The sequence below is a fragment of the Lissotriton vulgaris genome, chromosome 10 (assembly GCF_964263255.1).
Source record: "Lissotriton vulgaris chromosome 10, aLisVul1.2, whole genome shotgun sequence".
Classification (NCBI taxonomy): Eukaryota; Metazoa; Chordata; class Amphibia; order Caudata; family Salamandridae; genus Lissotriton; species Lissotriton vulgaris.
Genome location: NC_141698.1, coordinates 316,355,817 through 316,376,223, shown reverse-complemented (window position 1 = coordinate 316,376,223; position 20,407 = coordinate 316,355,817). Strand labels below are relative to the sequence as shown.

Sequence of the window (20,407 nt, the reverse complement as noted above, 5' to 3'; positions counted from 1 at the left end):
CTAGTTTCCTCACCCAGCACCCCACCTCGGAGAGCTTGGTTGTTCAAGCTTCTACTTCCAGGATCAACCCTCGCATTTTCCTTATCACTGCGCTGGTTAGAGAATCCTAAGAGGGTGGATACCTTCGGAAAAATAATTTTCTCTTCCACTAGCCGAGCACTGTGGTCGGTAAACACCACGTGCCTCTTGGGTCGATATCAGCATGCTGTGTGGGATTCAGTGATGCAAGTGCTGCCTATAGTCTCGGAGGAAGCCCGAGCCATGCTCTCCCAATTTATTGCCGATGGGAGAGATGCAGCAAAATTCACCATTCGATGTGGGTTTTACACGGCCGATGCCCTGAGCAGGGCAAGCTCATTATCAGTGGCTCTAAGGCACCATGCCTGGCTCCGAACCACTGATTTCTCAGGGGAAGTCCAGGCCTCACTCATGGAAATGCCCTTTGATGGGTCTCTCATTTTTGGTGAAAGGGTGGACTCTGCGCTGGAGCGCCTCAAGGATAGGAGAAATTTAGCCTGGTCCGTGGGTCTATCCATTGCCTCTCACCAAACTCAGTGCACCTCCCACCCCTCTCATGGCTACAGAAGGGGCTTCCAATCATTTTCATTCCCTCCTAGCGACCAAGTCCAACAGGCTTCCCAGCCTTTTTATGGCCAAGGATGCTGTTCCCACAGACAAATTGTGACAACTAGCCAGAGGTCAGGCCAATCCATCACTTCCCAGCACCCACAGCCTCCAAACCTCCTAAGTTTGTGCTTTTACCACCATGGGCACTCAGAAAAGGGCACCCTCACCTACACCACTGACAATAACATGCGACAGTTGGTTTTGCAGATCCCCCAAAGGAGCTACTCCATCTCCTTTCTGGACACCCCTACACCCATGCCACCCACTTACGACTGGCTCACGGAGGACCATCTCTTCTTACTCCATCAGGTTAAGTTTTCTTGGCCAAGGGAACCTTCGAGAGAGTGCTGGAATCAGAGGTAGGTAGTGTTTGCTATTCCCGCTACTTTCTATTGCCCAAGAAGGTCGGAGGCATTTGTGCTTAGCTCAAGTCCTATCTGCTGTAGACCCTGTAAACTGGATTGTAGCGTTGGACTTGATGGACGCATACTTCCTCATTCCTATCCTACCTGCCCACAGACTTCTCCTTCAGTTCACAGTTGGCCAAGAGCACTTTCAGTTGGCTGTGTTCCTATTGGCCTTAACAGTACCTTTCAGGTATTCACCAAGGGGATGTCAGTGTTGCAGCACATCTGCGAAAGTCAGGGGTTTCACTCTTCCCCTACCTCAAAGATTGGATATTGAACGTTTGAGCAGTGAGAAGTGCAACCGTCCCGAAGTTCAAAGCGCCAGGATGCCCTCTGGGTGACAGGTCTGCGCTCTACAAGTACACAAAATAAATAAATAAATAAACGTGAACACACCTCAGGTAGTCGTCTCCCACCTCCAGACTACGGCCAACCTCCTGCATGCACTGGGGTTCACTATAAATGACTCAAAGTCATACCTGACTCCCTCTCAGATGCTCCCTATCATCGGTGCCGTTCTGGACAAAGTTCTTGTACAGACCCATCCTTCTGAGTGGTGAATCCAGGATATTTTAGCTATGACACCGATGTTTTAGTATATATCCTGGTTTTCTGTGGGACTGACACGGAGGCTGTTGGGCCTCTTGGCCTCTTGCCTTCTTCTTGTGACACAAACCTGTTGCCATATGAGGGCTCTACTGTAGGTCCTGATGTTCCAGTGGTCACAGCATCAGGGAAATCTCTCAGTTATGGTTGAGATCTCCGCCTGTAACAAACTGATTGGGTCAACTGCAGACCCCTCTCACTTCCTCACCCAAAGCTGACTGTAGTGACAAATGCATCACTCCTGGGTTGGGGTGACCATCTGGGAGAGGCAGAGGACTCTGGTCTCTGGCAGAGTCCGGGCTTCACAGCAACCTGTCAGTGTTCTGGGTGATCCGGTTGCCATTGTTCAAGGGTAGACTGATTTTGCTGTTCACGGATAATACCACTGCCATATGGTACTGCAACAAACAGGGCTTCTGAGGTCATGGAACCTTTGGCAAGAGGCCCTGCTTCTTTAGACTTGGCTGAAATGTCAGGGCATTTCCCTCGTGGTTCAACACCTGGTAAGCACTCAGAAAGCTCGGATGGACAAACTCAGTCATTGATGTCCAGCAGATCAGAAACGGCATCTCCATCTGGAGGTGGCTCAAGGTCTCTTTCAAGAGTGATTGATTGATTGATTTTAATACTTCTATAGCGCATGCTGTCACCCCACGGGTATCCTGGCGCTTTAGACTGAAAAGAGTGGACCAGAGTGGAAAAGAAAAGGTCTCAGAGATGGAGGGGCAGACGGCGGTTAGGATTTTGGGAAAAGATAGGTTTTTAAGCTCCTGCGAAATTCTAGCAGAGAGTCAGTATGTCTGAGATACGCAGGTAGATCGTTCCACAGGCGGGCACCAGCCACATTAAAGGTTCTCCCTCCTGACTTTGATCGTTTAGTCCAGGGAACCATCAGTAGACCAGCACTCGATGATCGAAGTTGCCTCATAGGCCGGTATCTTATAAATTTATCCTGAAGTGGGACAGGTCCCGACTCATGCACTGCTTTAAATACCATACATTGGGACTTAAAATGGACCCTCTCCTTAAAGGGCAGCCAGTGTAGATCCCTCAACGCCAGCGTAGTGGATGTCCGATGCTGCCTATCAAGTGCTAGTTTCGCTGCTGCAGTCTGGACCCTCTGCAATCCCTGAATGATGTATTGTGGGGCCCCCAAATACAGGGAATTGCAGTAGTCCAGTCTGCTAAGCACCCTACTTCTTACTACCAATGAGCGAGACTCCTTTGGCAGAAGGGGAAGTATTTTTCTTAAAGTACGCATTATAGCAAAGCATATATTGGCGGTCTTATTCGCCTGTGACCCCATCTGCTGATTGTTATCAATCAGGACGCCCAGATTATGCACCCTATTGACTGGTACTACGGGTTCCTCCTCAGGGGTGAGTTTTTTAAACTCAAATGGTAAGGGTTTAGGCACTCTGGCAGAGGAGCAGTACACCACCTTGGTTTTCCCGCTGTTAAATTGTAGGGAATTTCTTCTCAGCCAGTCAGCCGTCCGTCGCATACACTGCTGGAATACATCCATGGAAATTGCCTGTTCGCCTTCTACAGAAAAAGCCAGCTGCGTATCATCGGCGTAATTGACTAGGCTGACACCAAAGGACTTGATAATAGGGAGCAGAGGCTGTAGATAGACATTGAATAGGAAAGGGCTGATCGCCGAGCCCTGTGGCACCCCATATACTACCGGGGATTTAGTAGAGGAGAAAGGTGCTAAAGTCATTACCTGCTGTCTTCCTGTAAGGTAGGATTGAAGCCAATGACGTGGTTAGATCTGTTTGCCAATACTGAGAATGTGCAATGTCAGCCATTTTGCACGCTGGAGATTCCAAAGTGCCTCTCGTTTGGGGATATTTTTCATTTCAAGTGGAGCTCTCTACTGTTGTATCTCTTTCTGCCAATGCCATTCTTGCCCAAAGCTCTTAAGAAGATCATGAAAAGGCCGGGCCTAAGTTATTCCTGTGGCTCCAAATTAGAGCACAGAGAGTCTGGTATCCAGACCTATTGAGCATGTGCATCTGTCCTTCGGTCAGGCCACCTCTTAGGGAAGATCTTCTTTTGCAGCAATAGGGGAGGGTTCTGCACCTGAACCTGCACAGCCTCTGCCTTCTTGCTTGGCAATTGAGCAGTGACAGTCGACAGCTTTCGACCTTCCTTCTGAAAAATGCAATGTTATTCTGGCAGCCAAGCGTCCCTTTACTAAGATGGTCTACGTCTACCACTAGGACAAATTTGTGGTATGGTATGCATCTGAGATCATTGAACCTCCCTATGCACCCCTTTCCTGAATGTTACTGTTTGTTCTGTCTTTTGCCTCTGGGCACAATTAAGGGCTATTTATCAGCCATTTCGGCTCTTTTTCCAATTTTTGGACCAACCTTCTTTGTTAAAGCCACCTTTTGTTACTAGGTTCCTCAAAGGTCTCCAACATTTGTTTACTTTCAGTTTATTTATCATGCCCCAATTGGATTTAAATCTGGTCCTCCCTTTCTTCCTGTGTGCACCTTTTGAGCCACTACACAACTGCCACTATGTTTGTTAACTCTCAAGACTGCTTTCTTAGTGGTCATTACATTGGCCAGGAGGGTCAGTGAACTGCAGGCACTCTCTGTGCTCCCTCTTCATACCACCTTTTACCCAGACAATCTGGTTCTCTAAACTTGTGCCTCCTTTCCGAAGGAGGTTGCACTACCCTTTTATGTAGGCTGGACCATCACCTTGCCTGCCTTTTTTGCTCTGCTCAGTCCTTCTAAGGAAGAGGAGAGACTACACTATCTGGACCCAGAGCGTTGTCATTCTACATTGATTGAACTAAAGAATTCTAGGTGGATGAATAACTCTTTATAGGTTATGTTGGAGTTAAGAAAATGAAGGCAGTGCATAAACAGACCATCTCACAATGGGCATTGCTCTGTATAAAGATCTGCTATGCATGGAGGCATGGCCGAACCATGGACCAAGATGGCCGTGTAGTTTTGGAGCTGCGCTGAACTCCCCGGAATGAACGACCATCCCCGAGTCTATACGCCACAAAACAATACGGCATAGACTCGTCTGAATTCTATTTGGCACCCAGAGTGGCGCGATATCTTTCTGCCGTTATTTTGTGATACTGAGCTGCAGCGCCATTAAAATGCATGCGGTGGCCTGCGTGTTCCCATGAAGCTGCGGCCTTAATTACGTCTTTTGCGCTGGCTGGAGACAAAGAGCGGCGCTTCCCATCACCTCGGTGCCCCTGCGAACTGACTGGGAGACACAAAGGTGAGCCGTATGATGTTAGCTCCTTCCTGATGCAGATGCCAATGGGCATTTCTGGGTATTGCGGGCTCCCCACTTGTGCAGAGGACTAGCCCGCATGTCTTTCCTGTGCTCTAGGACACACCACATCCCCTCATAGAGACATTGCAACATTCCCACTGGGCCAGATAGAGTAGCTTCTCCCTGCCAGTGCAACTTTGCTCCCACTACTGCTGAACTTGTTTCTCTTGTGGTCCAGGACACACTGCACCCTCTCGCAGAGACATTACAACCTTCTTAGTGGGATAGATAGAGGAGCGCCTCCTTGCCAGTGCAACTAGGTTCAAACTACTACTGAACTTGCTGCAGCCCCCCCATCACTAGTGATCAGTGTGGGGACGATAGAATGCAAGCTGGATTGAGGATGGCTCCCAGCTCTGTGCAGCTATAATCATAGAGTGATCCCCAAGTGGGGGACGAGACAGCCAGGTGCTCTCTGCTGGTGTAAGTAGTACAACTGCATTGGGGATCACTGAGAACGAAGGAAGCGTGAAGTATATCAGAGGGGTCAGTGTGCTTGTGGAGATCTACTACTTTCACAGAGTGATTGCAGAGTGACACGGATTTGGCCGGGTCAGGCCCACTGTACTACCGTTCTTTGCAGCCCCGTCCCAAGGCCATGGGCAAGGGAGAGCCGAAGCAGCAGAAACTCACTTTTGAAAAGGCAGGTGGTACCAAATTTCTGTGGGGCAATTAAAAACCGCGACTCGCATTATCACTCGTCGCTTCACCGAAAGCTGAGGGGGGAATGAGCTTCCCGTTAGTGGGGGCGTATTGTCAAGCAGCCTGTCTCCGCTACATCATGGAATGGAACAGGCCCTTATCCAGCAAACACTGGAACTTTATGGACCAGACGGTTGCTGGTTGTAATATCTGGTGTGAACTTTGGCTTCCGCGCAAACACAGGGCATGGGGCCTTTACTCCTCACCGGTGACCTCACCAACTCTTAAAGTATGGGATCAGTTAGTGCGACATAGAGGCTGGACTACGTTTCCCTCCCCCATGACGCCTATTGTGGATAACCCTGAATTCCCTCCAGGGGTCGCGTCTCCAGTTTTTCACAGTTGGAGGGAGGAGGGCTGTAAAAGGGTGGGTTTCCTATTTGATCTATATGGCTTGATTCCTTTCCATCAACTGCGTAAGGACTATTATGATCTGCTATAGTCGGGCAGTTTTCATTACACGCAGCTTTCACACTGGGTGACCAAACCCTCCGATTTTGCTCTGATCTCACGCCCCTCGACCAAGTTTCAAAAATGGCTGGTTTGCAAAATGGATGACCGTAAGCTCATATCTGAATTGTATGAGACAATCATGGCTCGCCCTTAGAAGCAGCGTACGAAGGCGCAGGTCCGCTGGTAGACTGAATTAGGGCGTCCTTTAACGCACAAAGAATGGGAACACAGCTTTTACCAGGTACACCACACTGCTTCCAATACTGCGGGAGCGAAATCTGCCTATAAAGTAGTCACTTATTGGTATTATACCCCAGAACGCATCAAATCCTGGGATGGAACTAGGTCAAGCCTCTGCTGGCGGGGCTGTGGTCTTCCTGGCACCTTGGTATATTTACTGTGGCACTGCCCGAAATTGGTACTATACTGGTCAGCGGTTCTTGACAACCTGGATGCTGCATTCCAGGTGTTTGTCTATTTTCTTGTTTCTTTTGTTTTATAAAAGTGGTATCTTAGCCAGTTGCCTTGCATACACACTGTGGTCTGCATACCTTAGCGGGTCGCCCTCTGGGTTGTAGACCTACACGCTGTGTATTGACCTTACCTTAATGCTCTGCCGGCACCTGGATGTAGGCAGCTAAGCCTTTACCAAAAAATAAAATACGATTGATTCTGAAAAGGCAGGTGGAGGCTCTGAATCAACATTTAGTACGATAGCGGAGGGAGGAGATCAGACCGAAGCCCTACTGCAGCCCCACGCACAGGGTAGTGATGCACTAATGGCAGAACTTAAGGCGGGTTTTCAAGCTTTGAACACTCGCTTTGATGCACTGGACAAGCGACTCGACACAATGGAGGCCAGACTAGATCAGTGCGACAACAGACTTGACTCAGCTGAGGGTGGAATCTCGGACCTGGAGTATGGCTCGGCCCACGCTACTAGACGACTGGAGAGGATGGAAGGCCTATTGAAGCGCATTGCCATAAAGAATGAGGACCTTGAAGCCAGATGGAGATGTAACAACGTACGTATTATGGGAGCCCCTGAGTCCACAAACACGGGACGAATAGATGGTTTTGTAGAAGGCCTTCTGGTTGACCTATTTGATCTGGAGTCCTTTACTGCTACTTTTGTCATCGAACTGGTGCACAGATCTCTTGGGCCACGGCCTAACCCTGGCTATCCACCTTGCCCCATCATGGCACGGTTGCTGAACTTCAGGGACAGGGATACTGCCTTGCAGCTGGCCCGGGAGCGTGGGTCGCTGGAGTGGCAGGGCTCTTCCATCTCACTGTACCGGGACTTTACTGCAATGGTCCAGGAGGCGCGTCGGAAATTTGCACCAATCAAAGCCACGCTCCGCAAAGCCGGACTAACGTATGGAATGCTGCACCCTGCGCGACTGAAAGGGACGTGGATGGCAGATCAAGGATTTTCAAAAATCTTGCAGAGGCCCAAGAATTCCTAAAAGTCTGAGCAAACGCTGGACCGCTAAAGTGATCACCCACACCTGAACGCTCTCTCTTGATGCCAAACTCTGGCTCCAGTATGGAACTATTTCCAATGAGCTGAAGCCCTTAAAGTTGCAGACCATTGATAAGTATTGAGTGCATTTATTTTTTATTTTTCCAATGTTCCTTCCTTTTCTAGAGAATTGTAGGGTTTTTTGGACTTTGGGCTCTGGTCACATTGCTCGTTCTATAACATGTTTAAATGTTCCGGGGACAAGGCGAGGCGTCACCTTTGCCCCTGTGCGGTTGCACATGGTTGCTATGTCTATAAATGGTAATTGTGATATTTGCTTTGGACAATTATGGGGGTTTGGGATTTCCCCTACATCACAAGTGAGTGGATGGGTGGGAGTCTCTTTAGGGAAAGGGTGTTATTTGTTCCTAACACAGTTTTGTTGCAATGGTGTTTCACGTGCTAATATTGACGCTATCAGGTTGTTTGTTGCTCTGACCAATTGTGATGATGGCGGGTAGGCTATCCACTGTTTCTGACATTAACCTCCTCACATGGAATGTGCGGGGTCTGAACAGTACTAGGAAGAGGAAACATGTGTTAAGCTACTTACAGCGTCACAAGACTGATATTGTTTTTTTTTACAGGAGACACATCTAGCCCCTACTGCCCCTACAATGTTTGCCTCTAGCTGGGGGACGCACCATTACTTTGCAAACTACAGCACCTATTCCAGGGGCATGGCCATACTTATTCACAAGCGGTTGCCCTTTCAGCTAAATCTCGTAAATACGGATAGAGCAGTTTGTTTCACTCTGGTGATGTGGAAGCTTATGGGTTATAACATTGCTTTATTGTGTATTTACATGCCCAATGTGGATGACACGGATTTCTTTCACGCTTTGCATGCACTGCTGCTTCCCTTAGGAGCTGACTACATTTGCAATGGGGGTGATCTTACTCTACTTCTGCAAACTGAACTTGATAGTACGGAAGAGTCCCCCGCCATGAAACCCCTAGCCAGTAGGGTGATGGGTGACCTTTGTGACTATCTCGGTCTAGTGGACATAAGGCGTACACATTATTCCACCGACGCGGCATACACTCACTATTTGGCCCCCCACGACACTTGGACACGGCTGGACTACTGGCTAGTTTCACATACAATGGCCCCCTGGTTCCGGTCTATGACCCATTTTGCCTCAAACGTACTCCGACCATTGACCAGTCATCATGCGGGTCCGACTGCCTAGAGGGTCTTGAGAGACAGTGGAGGTTCCCGGGACAGGCTTTAAATGATGCGGTTTTCTCGGCTGAAATTCAGCAGTCAATAGAGACATACTTCGACCTAAATTTGGGCTTCGTCAGCACATGGGCGACCGTGTGGGAGGCATGCACGCAGGGATACTCAAATCGCTGCTAAGCACGATTTCTCGCATAGAGGACCGGTTAAAGTTTGGACGAAGAACTACTCAATCACCCAGACCCGGCTAAGCAGGCCAGTCGCTTGCTGCTACTGACTGAATTCAGGGAAGCCGCTGACAGCGAAATACATTTTTGGGGTAATATGCAACTTCCAGGCGATATGGTGAGGGGGACATACCGGGACGCACACTGGCGCAACTGTTGAGGCCTTGTGTGGGGAAAGCTACATCACCTCTATCCGCTCTGACGATGGGCAGATTCACACGGACACTGCTGAGATTAGGGATGATTCCGTTGATGTTACGCAAATTTATATACTACATGCACAATGTATGACGAGGCAGACTGCAGAACATACTTAAGTGAGATTGCGATGGTATAGCTAGAGGACTATATGCAGAAGTTTTTAGCAGAACTTTTTTCTAAGGAAGAAATTGGCAGCGCTTTAGATGCCTTAAATGGTACTACAAAATACACAAGTTGATGGACGGAATGTTGCACAATGGTAGAACATTCACCGCCAGTCATAGATCTGGGTTTAATCCAATGTTATTTTGCTCACAAAGCCACCCCAGTTCAGACATGGCCATATGCAAATCAGTCTTGACCCTGCGCCTCATGGGAGCAGTCCAGCCCGAACTGCCAAGCCATGTCTTTCCTGGACCGGAATCAAGCATCCTAGGACCGGTTTATGGCTATCAGCCGATTCTAGCGGCCAAGAGGACGCCGTCAGCCATCTTCTGTTCGAGCTCGGTAATGGTCGTATCTCGACTCGCGTAATTCGAGCCTGCGCAACAGCGGCCAACTACAAAATAGGAAGTTACGCTCCAGTATACATCATTGTTTGATCTATATGAAGTAATCCAAACTCATTGAGGTCACCCTGGGAACTATCGTGTAACCCTCATGATATCTCATATCAAGGAGAATCATTCGAGCCATATGAAACAAATGTTACCGACTATCCTTTGAGTGCACAAGATTTTAATGAACGGAATATATAAAAAGAAATAAACCATCATGAGGACAACTGTAATAAATTAAGCAGATATAACAGTAGTAGGAGACAAAGATATCTTCTTAATGAAAACACATCAGCAATCCGCTATCGCTTCGTTCCCGTAAATGATTTTTAAAGATACAATGACTGACAAGTCCTAATTGGTGCAGATTGGGATATTTATAACAAGTCTGCCTTATATCGATTTACAAAATCAGGCCATCGTTATAACAATATCGAATATTGGTAATTGAAGACAGCATCTACTATTTTTAAAAAATATCCGTGGCTCCTGAAGAAGGCGACTTTCCAACGCCGAAACGGGCGTAGACACTAATGAATGCCACTGTCTGATTTTAATTTGATAAGTTGTATATGATTTTATGTAACTGATTGTGTATTATTGGTTTCTGTTGAGTATGAATTGAAAAATATTTTTTACATGTATGTTTAATTAAAGATAATATAACTTTTTAATAATTTCTGCTTTTGTTGTTCTCGTCTATTACAATCCTGATTGCCTCTATGTTGCCTTAAAATGCCTAGGTTTGATATACACATTATCCAAACCCTGGGATGACATGTAACAAGAAGACTAAGTATGTATTAGTCAGAAACGGTATACATTTTTGTGTCGATTCATCATATGTTTTAGCGTATAGCATAGCACGATAGAACTCAACGTTTATACTGTCAACGTGATTGTGTGGGAACAACTGTGGATATTCCTTGCTTTCTGGATGTCAAGATGATAAATAAAGTTAAAAAAAAAAAAGATCTGCTATGCATTGGCCAAAAAACAACCCCATGAGGGTTTGCTTGCTCACTCAACAAGAACCAGGCCTGTGACCACTGCATTAGCTTGCGGGGTCCCTGTCTTAGATATCTGTCAGGCAGTAACATGGGTGTCACTACATGTGTTCACCAAACTCTACTGTCTTAACAGTCAGGTCAGTCATGACTGGCATTTTGCCTGTTTGGTCTAATCTGTTTGCAGAACCCACCTCCGGGGAGGTATTTCTTGGGTATTTACTCAAAGATAAAGAATCTGCATTTAGAAGTCTCTATTAGATTAACAGGTTGCTCACCTTTGAGAGCACCTTATCTGTTAGAGACTTTATCTAACTGCAGATTCCTTATCGACCCTCCCATCCTCCTGCTCTGAACTGATTATAGTGTGAGGTTCACCCTTCTAAAAGCCTTAGAAGTTCACACCAGTTTTCAGCGTCACTTGTGGCTCTGTGCTCCTGAGCCACAAAAAAAGTCACGAAAAGAAACTGAGGTCAGTGCACTGGGTTGGTGCCTAGGCATCACACATACCATTTCCATCACGGACAACGCCAGCGACGCCAAACAGTGCTACCTTCTGGCACCCATAGTACTGCTCAAAACATTTCTGGATCCAATCTGACTCCTTGGGGAAATTCTAAGGTAAGGAATCTGCGGCTAGAAAGTCTCTACCAGATATGGCGTTTTCGCAGGGAAGTAACTTGTTCTTTCAGTCGCAGGGAAGTAACTTGTTCTTTCAGTTTACATCCTACAGAAATAGTCGAATATGTTCTTAAACATTTTTTTATCCTGCAGAGCCTGACGTGGTGTTTGTAAACCAGGGGAAGGTGCAGAAGGAGGTGAAGGCCATTCTGACTGAAACTGCTACACTCAGCTGTGAGGTGTCACAAGCCAAGAGCGAGGTGAAGTGGTATAAGGATGGTAAACTGATCACTGCAAGCAAGAAGATAAGGGTAGAAAGTGAGGGCAAATCCCGCCGGCTGGTTGTGGAGCAGGTGGAGAAGAAAGATGCTGGGGAATACACCTGTGAGGCCTCTGGGCAGAAACTGCATTACAAGATCATGGTTACTGGTGAGTGAACATTTATTTTTACCTTCTGATACCATGTCCATTATTAAGTTACAAATCAAAATATGTAAGCATCTGTTTTGCAAAGATTTGGTTCCAGCTCTACAAGTAGCAGATGAAGTGCTGTAGAACTAGATTAAATAAATACTGTAACTGCCCTTTTAAAGTAAAAATTATGAAAGAATAGGCCCACTAATGAAGAAATTGATGACGCAGGTGGTGGACTTTTGGATGTCCAATTTCAGCAGTTAGCTCAGGAGGAGGTTGGAGCATTAGACAGTCCAATTACCATGGATGAACTAGAGCAGGCTATCAATTCTATGACTCGTGGCAAAGCTGCAGGGCCAGATAAGCTTCCATCAGAACTTTATCGGATTTTTTTTCAGGAACTCAAAATCTATTTTTTGGCAGTGTGTCAGGCTGCTCAAGTTGGTGTGGCACCTAAATCAAGGAATGACGCTACCATTATTGTGTTTAAAAAGAAGGATAAGTCTTCTGATATCCCGGGGTCATATCGCCCAATTTCACTTACAAACTGTGACGGGAAGATTTATGCAAAGATTTTGGCGAATAGACTAGCCAAGGTTATATCCCCTTTAGTTTCCCTAAGGTAGCATGGGTTTATTCCTGGCAGAAGGACGGTGAATCATATAGCAAGAGTTATCACCATACTGAACATTGCCCAAATGGAAGCCAGAGACATTGGAATAGTGCTGCTCAGCGCCGAGAAGGCGTTCGACCGGGTCTCATATAACTTTTTGTGCAAAGTTTCATCTGCGATGGGTTTTCCTCAGGGCTATATTCAGGCTGTACAGGTCTTATACCATTCCCCGTGGCTCAGATCTGCTCTATGGGTTTAACATCTAAGATAGTTCAGATTACTAGAGGTACACGTCAGGGCTGTCCATGCTCTCTGCTTTTGTTTGCGCTGTACATCAATCCTTTCTTCGACATGCTTGAGCAGAGTACTAGGATAGGACCCTTTATGGTGGAGCAAGATCAGTTTCGAGTCTGTGCATATGCGGACGATATTGCCATCATAACATCTGACCCAATCAAGGGGCTATTCGAAATTGAACATCTTGCCTACAAATTTGGCAGAATGGCCGGCTATAAGCATAACACATCTAAAATCCAGGTCCTTTGTTCTAACCAAAATATCAATAATGATCCTAGAGTTGTTAAGGAGGTTATTAGGTATTAAGATTCGGTGTGTTTAAGAGAGTTGGTTGATGCCAATTGGGGTACCTTGGTTGGAAGTATTAAACAAGCACTTGAGAGGTGGCAATGTCTCCATTTATCCAGTATTGGGGTATCTTTCATAGATTCACATGCCTGAATCATTCCCCGTCGGAGAGGCGGGAGTCCCACGGTAAATAAAATAGCAGTGCCAAAGGCAAATAACAGTAGTAGGCCCTTAGGAAAAAAGGCCTGAGGCCTAAATCTTAGTAGCCATCTACATCATTATGCTAAAAGAACCAAACTTTTGGTACAACCAATCAGCTACCAGCACCCTCTAGAATCCTCTCTGCAGAGTCAGTTCTCCTCAGATTTTCACCGCACGTCGTGTGGAAGGGAGTCTCCCTGAGTGCCACTCAGTTTTTTCTTCAAGATGTCTGACAGGAAGACCTTGTTCAAACCCTGCAGAACCTGCGACAAAAAGAGAGTCCATGTTGATGATCAACATAAGGACTGCATTTACTGCCTCTATCCTAAGCATGAGCCTAAGGATTGTAAAATTTGCCGTACCTTCCCTTCTAAATCCCTAAGGGATAGGGAGGCAAGAGTCCTGTACTGGCTTAAATCTTCTTCGGCCGAAGATGATGACAGAGCCTCAACTTCCAGCAAGAGAGCTAGATCTCAGGACAGTTCTTCATCTGAGGGGGGAAAATATCTTAAATCCTCCCACTCTGGCCCTTCTCAGAGGTCTCCTTCTACTTTCTCTGGGCCAGTGCAGTCTCCACAGACTACAGCTCTCAAGGACTCAAAAAAGATTCTTCAAAAACAGTGAGTAAAACCTCTACAAAATCCTTGGTTTTACCTTCTGCATTGATTTCCGTCACGTCTTTAGCTCCTTTGTCAACGCGACAATATCTACTACTTCTGTTACTTCTCCTATACTGTCGATGAGAATTTCCATTGTGACTAAGAAGGCCGGCTTCGAAGAATCGTCGACGAAGGCCTCATCGACGAAGTCGTCATCTAAACACTCGTCGTCGAAGGTACCGTCGACGAAGTCTCCGATCCCGTCGACGTCGAGCTCATCGATGATGATCCCGTCGACGACTACGTCAAGTCCGTCGACGACGACTCCGTCAACGTCGAGCCCGTCGACGATAATCCTGTCGACGATGATAACAGAGAGCCCATCGACGGTAACTCCATCTACAATGATTCCGTCGACGGCCGTACCATTAACAATGTTGGTACCCGCTCCAACTAAGGCTTTAGTGGAGGTTACAGTTTATTCAACGCCAATTTCATCAAGGAATTTTCAGCTTAAATCTTTTCAAAGACAAGAGTGTTCATACATTTCCCCTCTTACTCCATCTCACCTCCTAGAAACATACACTCAAGAGGAGGATGATGATTATGACGATGATGATGATGATGATGATGATGATGAAGGACCCTTTGGAATAGCTTGTCATCCGTCTGAGCTAAATATTAAATGTTAAGACAAAGAGGAAGATGAAGATGACTACAATGAGCATTATTACCAAGAGGACATTGTTGTGCCTCATCATACAGTATACAAGAGGCACTCTCGCCGTTCGGATATCAGCCATCTGCTTCCTAACCTGATCCAGGACTTACAGGACATGCTACCCGAAGTTCCGGCTCCAATAACTCCAGTTATAGACCCTCCTCAGGAACACCAACCTTCCCAGCCTCCTCAAGATAAGGACACTTCCTCTGATGAGGAAGTTGAAAACAGTGAGCTACAAGAAAATCCTCACTCTGATCCTTAGGATTCGTACATTATCCCTATGCCTTCGCCATCAACTCCTCTGCCATCCGACTCACCACCAGAAGATATAGGTGGATTTCATAACCTTATGCAGCGTGCTGCTGCTAGGTTTCAACTTCCAGTAACGGTGGAGCAAACTGAATGTTTTCTATATGATTTTAAAGTAGAAACCAGAAAAGTTACAAGGGCCGTTACTATAATAGATTATATATGGAACGAGGGTATCAAGATTATGAAATACCCTGCATCCGTGCCTGCAGTGCTCCCACGGATTGATAAAAAGTATTGTGCTCCGGCCAATAGCCCATCCTGCCTCGTCGGACACCCCAGGCAGGATTCTGTCATTTCCCAGGCTGCCCCAGCAAAGGTCTAAGAATCCTGCAACGCCAATTACTACACCGCCGGACAAAGAAGGACGTCATCTGGACCTGTTTGGAAAGAAGTTTTCAACCATGGCTGCCGCTTCCATCAGGGCAGCTTATTCTTTAGCGATCATAGGGCGTTATGATCGCCAAATGTGGTCTGACATGGCGGTCTGATTGACTTCATTCCAGAGGAGAAACGACAGGAGGCACGTAAAATGTTGCTGGAAGGAGAGCGTGCAGCATCAGAGACGATCGATTGCGCTCTAGATATTGTAAATACAAATTTCAGACAATTAGCTGGGGCTGCAATTCTCAGGCGCAAAGGCTGGCTTAAAGCCACCACCTTCTGACCAGAAGTCCAAACAAAGATATTAAACATGGCCTACAACGGCGAATCGTTGTTTGGCAAACATATTGACGAAGCCCTACAAGCAATTAAGACCGACACAGACATAGCGAGATCTTTAGGTTCCCTACAATACAAGCGTGGAACATTCAGAGGTGCTAAGGGGCGTGGTTATTCCTCGAGAGGAGGTTACCATCCGCAACAGAACAGGCAATATCAGCCCCAATACAGGCAAAACTATCAATCATCATGCCGCCAATCCAATACGGAAGGTTTCTCTCGCAAGGGAGGTCGTAAATGATCCAATAACCAAGGCCGAGACACTGGTAGAACACAGTGAGTTCAGCAGGGCACCAATCACTTCTCCTCCCCTCCCCGTGGGCGCAAAAATATAATTATTTCTGGATCAATGGCAAAAAATTACCTCCGAACAGTGGGTTTTAGACCTGGTGGAAAATGGACACACCTTAGAACTTAAATTGGAAAGAGGGGACCCCTACAACCTAGTGGCTTGCTAATCGTAGGGAATGTACTGACATGAGTTGGGAAGGAAAAAGTAGCAAACCAGTTGATAATCTTAGTGCCCTTGTTACAACCTCAGTTTTACATAATCATTACATTGACAATAATAATTCGCTTAGACAGTAATGTATGCAAAATATATGATTATTTTATTTTTCTTATTGTTTGTTTCATTTTTATATCTTTTTTTCCATATCGGATAACAGAGTTTTGTGTTTCTATTTTTTTTTTTTTTTTTAAATTTGGTTTCACTTAATTTATAGAGTAACCATTATAGTTCATACCAGTGACAATAAATAACATACAATACCTATTGTGAAAAAGACATACAACAATACACAGTTAAATACAAAAAAAGTGTGTTGTACGATATGTTCGGTCGATGGAGAATTATATGAAGGCAAAATGCGGGAGAATAGAACACAACGCGTTTCGGCCTGAGGCCTTCATCAGGTGACCGTCATTTCGTTTTTTACACACAGACAAGTGTATAACAAGTTCTTTACTTAGGTATCCTGTGGAGTAGGTTCCAGTTATTTCTTAGAACGGAGGTTCTGATGTTTTTAATAATGAAGAGGTTTGAGCAGGAAATATATAGCGCTGATATTGGTTGATTCCACTTCTTATTTCTAGTCTGGATTACTCGTAGAGTATATTATTTTAGTTGAGTAGAGATTCGCAGGCACAACATATTTCACTCGAAGTTCGTTCCACAGTTATGCTCTTAACAATGATTGTGTAGAAGAAAGGATATTTTTCTAATGGTTATGCCATCATTCTTTATATTTTCACACATACCATTCCTTATTGTGACTTGTTGAGAGGATTGGTTTCACTAGGTGGCCTCTTCCAGATTTTACTATTTGGTAACTGTGAGCGTTTCTCCGTGTTCAGGGGGGTCTGCTGGTGTGCCTTCCAGACGTGCCTTCCCAACTCACACCTTAGAACTTGTCAGCAAGCCACCTACCACTCTACCCAGGGGAACCCCTGCCCCTCGTCTTCACTTATTGTTCAAAGAAGATTCCCTAATGCTCCTCAAGAATGCTATAGAAAAGGTCCCAGTACATCAGAAACGGACAGGTTTCTATTCTCGTTTTTTCCTAATCAAAAAGAAATCAGGGGAATGGAGACCAATCCTAGACATTCGCAACCTAACCAAATTTCTCAAGAAACAAGGGATTTGCATGGTCACACTCACAGAGATTCTCAGTTGCCTGAACGAAGGAGATTTTACGGCTTCTCTGGACATGGAAGGCACCTATTTCCACATCCCAATCCATACCAAACATCGCAAGTATTTCCGCTTCACTGTGGCTGGCACTCATTATCTGTTCGAAGTGCTCCCGTTTGGCCTAAAATCAGCTCAGAGGATCTTCACAAAGTGCCTAGCACCTGTAGCAGTAACATTGCGTTCCTGGGGAATCCAGGTATTTCCGTATCTGGACGATTGATTAATCAAGGGTCCTTCGGAGCAAACGGTGGAGACTGACATCTCTTTTTTTTTTTTTTGCAAGAGTAAATACCCAGGCAGGCTAAAGGTACAAGAGCTGGCTAAATATGGAAACAATATTCGAATACATATAATATAAAACATCTATTTTGTCCTAATGAAGACAAATGACTTTGTCGAAACGCGTTGACACACGACACACAGCCATGTTCTCCATTATCAGAGAATATTATTGAAGAAAAGAATCTTTTTTATACTTTATGAAGTTTGATATATTCTGAAAACAGTCACATGAACCTCATGATATAATATGTCTATTGTGTAATTTATTAATTATATGTATACATTCATCTTTTATATTTATATTAAAGAGTATCTCTTTTGATATCATTTCAGTCCATTGCAGTAATCATTTTTTATTATATGTATTCGAATATTGTTTCCATATTTAGCCAGCTCTTGTACCTTTAGCCTGCCTGGGGATTTACTCTTACAAAAAATCGTGGTCCCTGACCCAGGAGTCTCATCCACATCAGGGGGTCCTTGATACCTACAGGAGACTGACATTTCAACATGTCGCCATCTATTCACCTCTTAGGGTTTGACTGTAAACAAAAACAAATCCCAGTTACGTCTGAGGCAAATCCTGCCTTTCCTCGGAGCTCGTTTGGACACGATCCAGTGCAAGGCATTCCTATCTCAAGAAAGGCAACTTCGTCTTCAGAAACTAGCACTTCGTGTCTCAAAAACAAAGTCCGTTTCTTTTCGCATGTTTGCCTCCCTCCTGGGAATGTGGTCAACAGCCATAAATCTCATTCCTTTGGCACGACTCAAAATGAGAACTTTGCAGGAGGAACTGCACCTTCAGTAGCAGCAAGCGATAGGTTGCTTCAACAACCTCATCAAGGTCACACTCGTGGTCTCCACTCGTGGTCACGTATAACAAATTTAGCAGAAGTTTATACAAGGAGCCCCAGATTTTATTGTGACCACAGATGCGTCCATGGAAGGTTGGGGAGGTCATCTCCAAGACTTACAGATACAAGGCAAATGGTCTCAAGAGTACAGACAACGTCATATCAACAGCCTGGAGTTACAAGCCATCTTCCTATCTTTACAAGCTTCCCTTCTGAGGATTGCAGGCTCATTAGTACTAGTTCGAACCAACAATACCACCAGCATGTTTTACTTGAACAAGCAAGGAGGGACAAGATCAGCAACTCTGTCAAGAGAGGCTCAGGAGTTGTGGGAATGGGTCACTTTCCACAACATCACCTTCAAGGCGGAGCATGTCAGAGGCCTTCACAATACCTTGGCGGACACGTTCAGCCGATCCCTATCAGACTGTCAGGAGTGGAAGTTAGATCACGACCAGCTAAACAGGGTGTTCCAAGTTTGGGGCAAACCAACGTTGGATCTGTTCACAACAAAGCATAACAAGAAATGCCAATATTACGCCAGCAGATATCCACAACAGGGGCCAAGGGGGAATGCCCTGTCCATGCGAAGGTCAGGGATTTGTGCTTACGCTTTTCCCCCAATCCCTCTAATACCAAAGGTGTTGCGCTAGATGAAGTCGGAGGGCTGCTGTCTCATCCTAATTGCTCCCCGGTGGCCACAACAGTACTGGTTCCAAGAGCTTCTCTTGCTATCCCAGGACCAGCTGATCCATTTCCTTCCAACACCCACACTGCTGTCGAGGAACAAGGGACAGGTGCTTCACCCAGACCCTCAATCTTTAATTTGCACGCATGGCTCCTGATTTCCTAGAATTCAAGGACCTGGATATTCCTCAGGATTGTCGTGACATCTTAACCAAATCAAGAGCTCAAAGCACAATTAAGACTTGTCGCCTTAAGTGGAAGAGATTTTGCTGTTGGTGTGAAACTAACAAAGTGCATCCGATAGAAGCTCTTGCAGAACAGATTCTTCCTTATCTACTACATCTGGCTAGGTCTAGACTCACTTTCTCATCAGTTAAAGTCCATTTAGCCGCTCTCTCCAGATTCAGGAAAGTTGCTAAAATTCCATCACTATGTTCATCATCTGTAATCAAGCAATTCATGAGAGGTCTTTTCCGAACTTTCCCTCCGGTGAGACGTCCTCCACCGGAGTGGGAACTTAACATGAGCCTCACACATTTGATGAAACACCCATTCGAACCCAATCACAAAGCCGAACTCAAGTTTCTAACATGGAAGGTTTCTCTGCTTCTGGCTAAAGCATCCGCTAGAAGAGTAAGTGAAATTAGTGTTTACTAAATGTGGTGATCATACTGCTTGTATTTAAAACTGTTCCTGATTTGACACAGGTTAAACATGTGACCAAGGCACTTTTGTGCTGAAACGCGTAGCGTTACCTTGGAAATAAACGCCCACTAGCTGTACTTTCTCTGAGTGCATGTATTGCTTATCGTGGCAAAAACCTTTGAGTTATATATACATTTATAAATATATATATATATATACATATATTTATAAATGTGTATATATAGTGATATATAGTTATTCATGTATGAATGTATTTATTTGTATATAAAATGTACATAAAGTTTACATATTCATGATTGTATGTAAATATGCATGTATCTTTACAAGTCTTTATATAATGTTGTATATGTGAAAAGTCGGATTATGATGCATTTGTTAATTATTTAGGGATGCAACTGGGAATTTATCAGTACAAGTCTCCCACCATCCGCAACCGCCTGTATACTTGGCATACTGCTTGCTACTCTGATTCAGGCATGAAAATCTATGAAAGATACCCCAATACTGGATAAGAAAACAAGTTACTTACCTGTAACTACAGTTATCCTGTATTGGTATCTTTCATAGATTCACATGCACCCACCCTCCTCCCCGGAGAGTCAGTTCTCTGTTTTGGGATACTT

The 20,407-nt window shown here is 45.3% G+C and overlaps 1 protein-coding gene across 1 annotated transcript in view; it reads left to right on the top strand.

Moving 5' to 3' along the window:
• The window catches only part of OBSCN (obscurin, cytoskeletal calmodulin and titin-interacting RhoGEF), a 1,012,031-nt gene that overhangs the window by 254,331 nt on the left and 737,293 nt on the right, over positions 1-20,407 (top strand). The window contains exon 17 of the mRNA XM_086941076.1: positions 11,588-11,863. Within this exon, the coding sequence (XP_086797202.1) occupies positions 11,588-11,863 (276 nt within the window). The remainder of the gene's footprint in view (positions 1-11,587; positions 11,864-20,407) is intronic.